The sequence below is a fragment of the Sipha flava genome, unplaced genomic scaffold, assembly GCF_003268045.1.
Source record: "Sipha flava isolate LNK unplaced genomic scaffold, YSA_version1 440_pilon_pilon, whole genome shotgun sequence".
In the NCBI taxonomy this organism is placed as follows: domain Eukaryota; kingdom Metazoa; phylum Arthropoda; class Insecta; order Hemiptera; family Aphididae; genus Sipha; species Sipha flava.
The window spans coordinates 1-7,915 of NW_020273172.1; the positions used below are offsets into that span (position 1 = coordinate 1).

At 43.4% G+C, this 7,915-nt stretch overlaps 1 protein-coding gene across 1 annotated transcript; it reads right to left on the minus strand.

Annotated features, from left to right (window-relative positions):
• Positions 1 to 983: 983 nt before the first annotated feature.
• Positions 984 to 6,377, minus strand: LOC112689449. Its single transcript, XM_025563164.1, has one exon. The coding sequence runs from the start codon at positions 6,375 to 6,377 to the stop codon at positions 984 to 986; it is 5,394 nt and encodes a 1,797-aa protein (XP_025418949.1).
• Between the last annotated feature and the right edge of the window lie 1,538 nt (positions 6,378 to 7,915).

The following is a 7,915-nucleotide window of genomic DNA, read 5'->3' on the forward strand; positions in this document are numbered from 1 at the left end:
CACGACGGCGAAAGGGCCGACCAACAGCAAACACGCACGACGGCGAAAGAGCCGACCAGCAGCAAACACGCACGAAGGTGAAAGGGCCGACCAGCAGCAAACAGGCACGACGGCAACGGACCGACCGGCGGCAAAGCACACACGACGGTGTAAAAAATAACGCACCGAACAACGCGCACACACGACGCAAAGCGACAAAAAAATATTATCGTCCACAGCGGACACTCACGCGTCGGCGAAAACCGCGGTCACGCAACGATACGTACTGTATGAGAGTTCAAGTACGACAAAAAACGCGACAGGCCCGGTACGGCTCGACGGTCAAAATTGCGATAACGCAGGGCAGAGCGGGGAGGGTGGTACAAACAATAGAATTTTCTAGAACAAAATAGTTTTTTTTTTTATCTTTTGAACATCCTCCCCCCTTGGAAGACGCAGGGCGGCTTTCAACAAGACTGAATGGAGAGGTGTCGAAGGTGGTTGCGAAGAGTGTAACTGAAGCAGTGGTCACCTAAATTTTCACAAAAGATAACGAAATAGTAATAATAAAAAAAAAAAAAAAAAGAACAAAGAACAAAGTGACTGATTTACACATAAAAATAAAATTCTAAGTTATAAAGTTACAGTAGCATAAACAATTTATAGGAGTAATAATCACTAATTAATACATTTTTTTTTTTTACAATAAATAACATATTAAAAGACCAAGTATAATTCATTTGGTCACCCGAATGAATAAAAATAAGGCGCACAAGTTTACAATTCAATACATAATAATACATCAAATAAATAACAACTATAACTATAATACTTGGTACGCCCTATATCACTTATAAGTATGAGAAAGAAAACCCATGGTACATATTCCGATACGAGCAACTTAGGACGTAAAAAAAAAAACAAAAAAAAAAAAAAAAAAAACTGTCGTTAACGGATAAGTAGAGTGTGATCCATTGCGTGACAGGGGTTAACTGATTATTGGTTTAGGAACTAGGCAATTTCACGACCTTTACAACGGGACGCGTAAAAGTTCCCGTGGCGGTACGTACTCGAATCACTCGCACTACTCCATCTGCCCCAGGAAACACCTCTTGAACTCGCGCCATACGCCATTGTAACGGAGGAACATTGGGTTCTTTAATAATAACCATATCATTAACCGAAATGTTGGGCACATCGGTCATCCAACGATTCCGCATTTGGAGAGTATTTAAATATTCATTGCGCCAGCGGCGCCAGAAATACTGTGCGCATTGGTTTATCAGTTTCCAGCGTTGAGCTAAAGGAATAGCCGTATCAGCTATATACACTTCAGGAAGCGAAAGTAACGGGCGGCCTATCAAAAAATGCCCGGGGGTGAGACAGTCATATTCCGCCGGGTCAGAAGAGAGCGGAACTAAAGGGCGAGAGTTTAAGATGGCCTCTATACGGCACAACATTGTGTTCAATTCTTCAACGGAGAAGGTATGTTCACCCATAATACGTGTCATTAAACGCTTTGCTGAACGCACAGCCGCCTCCCATAACCCTCCGAAATGGGGTGCACCGGGTGGATTAAAATGCCAAGTGCATTGGAAACGAGAGATAAGATGGTCCTTACAACCGGAAACATTGACAAGCTCGCGTAGCTGATTAGATGCCCCGATAAAATTTGTGCCGCAATCGGTATAAATGTCCTTGGGAAGTCCTCGACGTGCGACAAACCGTTGTAACGATGCTAAGAACGCATCTGTAGACAAATCAGACACATATTCAAGGTGTACAGCCTTGACTGCGAAGCATACAAATACGGCAATATACACTTTAAATTGACGGGCCTTACGTAAACGGTGTTCCGTCATTACAATAGGACCAGCGAAGTCAATTCCGACACACGAAAACGGATGACATTCGGACACTCGAGACGTAGGTAAATCGGACATGATGGGTTGCGGATTAACTGCCGCTAAACGGACACAAGTGACACATTTACAAAGGACGGACCTAATAAGCGAATTAAGTGAAAGAATCCAAAAGGACTGGTTAATGAGAGATGTTACTATCCTCGGACCACCGTGACCGGTAATTTCGTGCCAGTGACGGATTACTAAAATGGATAAATGCGACGATTTGCCTAATAGAATAGGGTGTTTTTGTGTTTCCGGCACATCTGCGTTTGACAGGCGGCCACCTACACAAATAAGACCGCGGGAATCTATAAACGGGCGGAGACGAGCTATAGGTCCGGCGGTAATCGGACGATTCTGCGACAGCTCGTAAAGTAACTTACCGAACGTAATGTGTTGTGAACATTTCGCGATTGCCACGGCGGCGTGGTCCAATTCGGCGCGAGTTAAAAATGGAGTTACGTATGTCTGACGACGCTTACAGATTTTAATAAAACGATACACATAAGCAACAACGCGAATCATATGAGAATATGAGGAAAAACGTGAATACCATTCCGGTTCAAGAGTGTCACTAGTCTTGGTTACTAACGTCGCTGGCGACACGATTTTTAATTCCGGTAAATTTTCAATATTGATGTCTCGACTCAACGTCGGCCCATCGAGCACATCACGATATAAAATTTCAGGTCCACGCCAATATAATTTATGGTGGACCAAGTCGGTGGGGAAAACACCTCGCGACGCACAATCTGCGGGGTTGTCACGCGACGATATATAATCCCAGTGACAGTCGGGTAGTAACGTTATCACCTTGTGAATACGATTTGAAACGAAAACTTTAAACTTATCATGTGGTACTTTCAGCCAACTAAGTACAGTAGTAGAGTCTGACCATGCATATAAGTTTACTATTTGGATTTTATTATTTAACGCGGTTTTAATTCGAACCATCCACCGAGCGAGTAAGACCGCCGCACAAAGTTCCAACCGTGGAATCGTCGACGAATTGAGGGGGGCAGTTTTGGTTTTTGACCCTAATAATGAAATTACTGGTGGTCCGGATTGATTAAATAACCTTAAATAAACGACCGCAGAATATCCCTTTTCGGACGCGTCGCAAAATCCGCATAGGACACCTTGCACACCGGTCTGAGTACCGATAAAACGGGGAACAGTTACTTGTTGTAACACGGGGAGATCCGCCACAAACTTATTCCAAACGTCAACTATTTCGGGGGGTAATGGATCATCCCATGAAATACCCAGCTGCCATACGCGTTGCATCAAATGTTTTGCGAAAAATATTACGGGTGCTAATAAACCAAGGGGATCGAATATGCGAGCAATTAGTGACAGCATTCCCCGCTTAGTTGAGACTAAACGTTCAGGTTGAACAATATACAAAAAGGTGTCATCACGTTGTGACCATTGAAGCCCTAATACCTTGGAGCCGCTACAAGTATCATCATCAAAGGACGACATCCCGCCGGCCCTATCTTCAGGCAGTACCCTATCTAAAACCGCGGTGTTATTGCTTGACCACTTCTTCAAGCTCATTCCTGCTCGTTGCAATATGTTAATTAAATCGGTCTGGAGTGTGATTATTTCATCTACTGTGTCACCCCCCACGCAAATGTCGTCGACGTAAGTGTTGAACATTAAAGCGTCACGGACAGATGGAACGTCAACACAGTCAGACTCAGCAATTTCCCGAAGCACCCGTATAGCTAAGAACGGGGCACAGTTTACCCCATATGTTACTGTATTCAGTTCATATGCCTTAAGCTCATCCTGCGGGGATGCACGCCATAGAATGTGTTGATAACGACGATGTTCGGGAATTAACAAAACTTGCCGATACATTTTATTAATGTCCGCGGTAAATGCATAACGCGGCAGACGAAAACGCATCAGTACATCAATAACGTCCTGTTGTAATTTTGGGCCCGCGAATAAACATTGGTTTAACGATGTACTAGAAAACGATTGAGCGGACGCGTCGAACACGACACGAATTTTGGCTTCTGAATTGGAAGACTTGAACACAGCATGGTGTGGTATAAAGTAGGAACCAGTGGTCGTAGCCGGTGACATGTGCCCTAAGGATAGATATTCAGCCATAAAGTTACAGTACGCCTCGCGAAGTCGGTCGTCTGACGTAAGCTTTCGCTCGAGGGATTCAAAGCGTTTTACTGCGACAGCACGCGAGCCAGAAAAGATATTGTCCGCGACCGTTTGACGGAACAACAGGGGCACAACGAAACGTCCGGATTCGTCACGAGAACATTTATCACGGAACAACTCCTCACATTTTCCGTCACAAGTAAAGGTCACTGGGGCCGCTTCTGGTTCCTCTACTTGCCAGAATTTATCCATTAAAGATTCGATTGAGGAAACCAATGAGATATGATGTGAAGTAGGAACGTAATTATTCGAAGGAGGGACAGGGCCAATTATTATCCAACCAAATATTGAGCCGAATGCCACCGGGTACGAGTCACCTACCGACACCCGTTTACCGTTCAAGATACGCGCAAATATGTCGGCACCGAGTAACAAATCAATCTTACTTGGTATCGTGAACGAGGGGTCCGCTAGGGCCAAATTTTTATATTTGTCTGCTACCTGGCTGGATACTGACTGGCTAGGCATGTTACCTGTAACCGTGGGGAACACCCAAGCTGTAAAATTGATAAATGGTTCATTCGAAAATCGAGGCTGAATATCGCAAGTGACCATTCCCTTAACGTTCAGTACCGAAGCACCTGATAACCCAGATACAGGGGCGGTCCAACGGGTAACTCTTAAACCCAATTGGGCAGCGCCATCCGCGGTAATCGCACTTATCTGGGACGCAGAATCAACCAGAGCGCGCATAGTGTGCAACACACCACCACAGTCGCGGATATGAACTAGTGCGGTCCCGAGAATAACAGACGATGAATTTTGCGTACTACTGCCTAAAAGAGACGATTGCGCCGTGCTTTCTTCGCGGGACACCTGACTATTACAAGTTGGATTGCTACTTCTATCATTCATACCCGTGGCCGAAGTATGTAGTAGTGGATGATGTCTGCGGGTGCATTTAGTGCACTGCACAGGAGACTTACACTCAGGGGCCCAATGGCCAATGCGCAGGCACCGGAAACAACATCTATTTTCACGAACCCATTTTTCTCGAACGTCTACGGACCAGCCCGTAAATTTATGGCATACCGACACTGCATGCGACCCCTTACAGATGAGACACAACACGTTTGATTTCGATATCACCGTATTAGTCATCAACGATGTGGACTGTTGTTTTTTAAACTTATTAACGCCGGAATTATAACGATTCGGTGTGGCATACGAATTTTGAGGGACCGACTGTTTTATTGACTTGTGAACAGAATCACGCGGTACGTTGGGTACACATTCTAAAACATTGATACGTGACTTGACGAAAGCTAATAGGTCCCTAACTGTAGGAAACCCGTTGGAGAGTTGTGACTCAAAAAGTTTGATCGAATATGACGGTAAACACCGTGAAGCCACTGAAAATAAAATAAAATCGCCGAGATCGGGGAGTTTCATAGAATCAAGAACCGACACCCCTTCGTCGAACACCAATAAAAATTTATGTAGATCTGAAAGCGTCTCAGTTGAAGCTTTAGGAGCACTTAATAATTTATCAATCAACGAAGAAGCAACCAAGCGCGGTCTATCAAAACGTGCCGTTAGCGTGGACCACGCCAATTTATAATTTTCGCCGGATACCGGTATACCAGAGATTGCTTCTAACGCATTATCTTTCAGACAGCCTGTTAAATAATAAAATTTATCGATGTCGTTAATATTTGGGCGTTGATCTACCATTGAAATAAAGCGGTCCCGAAATGTTAACCATTTAAAAATATCGCCATGAAAGGTGGGCAGAGGTATTTCAGGTAACCGGACCAGTTTGACATTAGACATATTACTACGTAAGCTAGAACCATCAGAATCTACTTGGATATTTGTACCGTTTTCCCCGGGATTCGCGCACACTATTACACTGTCATGTATATTTTGACTACGAAGTTCGTGGTCCGCTCCCTCAACAATTAACTCATTTACAGACTGTTGGCCAACAAGAGATGTACTGGAGTTTCTACGAACATCGCTTCGAATAGACGTTTCAGCATTCTGATCAGAGCTGTAACGATTAAGAGTTGCCCGAGCGAAGGAAACCAATTCTCGAAGCTCAACGACTTGATCAACTGAATATTCTGATTCACGATCTAAATCAATCAGACAATCCATCACAGTTTCGCTTTCAGAAACAAAGGCCGCCCAGATCGCGTCTACCTCCTCAAGCATAAACGACAACTGCGAAACCAACGATGCATTTTCTACACAACGCTCCGCGAGCGAATGGATCTTACGAATACTTTTCATGCATTCATTGCGCCTAAGTGATGCCTTTTTTAACGTACGACTAATACGTGCGCCTTCTTGTGTATCCATCGCGAATTAATATAAAACACGACAAGGCAACCAAACAGAATCAATCACAAAAAAAAAAATAAACAAATAAAATAGAATCGTAAAAAGTAACCACGCTCTGCAATACTTACTGAATAAAAATTACCAATTGTCATTTTCGAGCGACCTCTTCGCACATAGACATTTCAAGAAGCTAAGAAATTTCTTGGTAGAAGAGACCAAAGGGGTTGAAAATGCCACTGAGGTTACCAGAGCATTGATAGAATCTGAGACCGTTCCATTGTGTAAAGGAAAAACTCTCTCAGCAATCACCAGACACATGTTGGAGGATCCAAGCCAGGGAAGTCCCATGTTGAGGAGACACATTGCTAGGCTTTGGGCCCCATACAAAGAGTTAGGTCCAAGTGGTCCTGAATTGTTGCCGAATTCTCCTGTTGATGTCTCTCCCGAGTCCATGAATGAGGCAGTGAAAATGATAATAATGGCCTCTAAAAACGCGCAACACTCACTCTCTCCTCTTTTTACGCAGATTGTGCATACAACACGTCTATGGAGGGAGAAGACAGCTTGGAAAAAAAACTGTCAGTGAAACCCATACCCTGCTAGGAACTGACTTAAAACGACAATTAGAATGGATCTACGCAAAACTTCTTGATATTTCTGAAGAACAAACATCATTGAAATCCACATTAGTCGTGTTGGGCTGCAGCTTTAACTCCCCTTTTTCTCCAAATCCATCCACTTTTCCTCCTTTTGGGAAAGCCACGCCATTTTCATCGGGCATAGGAAGTGAGTGGCTTTGATGGGAAAAGTGATTTTTTTGTGAAAAAAAAAAAAAAAAATAAAAATAAAACAGAATCCTATTTACTCACACAGCCTTTCCACTCGTACTTCCCAAATTAAAGATTTAGTGAGATGTCAATCCTGGAGACAGTTGCCGTAGAAGAGATGAGGTCACAATTTGCCGGACTCAAACTTCTGGCCTCCAGCACCAGCATAAAAGCATCCTTCGAGAATCTAAGCATTGAGGAAGTTTCGAGGATCACGGAAAATGCTGGGCAGACGGACAGAAAAGAGGTTTTTGGCTTCGCTCTGCTACCAAAAATGTACCATCAGGCTCCTACGTAAAGGCGGTTGGCCTCAAATGGTAAAGCGTATGTCCTTACAATTACCCAGAGACAATAAAATATTTACATTTATGTATGTGCGGGTGACCAATAATATTAAAAATAAAAATACAATTAATGAATGGCCGGTGTTGGGCCTACAACACTTTAATAATAATAATAAAGAAAAATTATTATACAGAATAGAAAAAAAAGAATGGGCGCCCTCGTCTATCATAAACACACAAATGTAAATTAATAAAATACAAGTAATACGAGATAAAAGAAAAATAGAACAAATATATACATATGTAGTAATCTATTCACATAAAAGTTGATAAAAAGATAAAACATCACCAACTGCAGGAGAACCAACTGCACAGCATGGACCGGCGGCACACAATTTCGGTCACACTGGGACCGACCAACAGCAAGCACGCACGACGGCGAAAG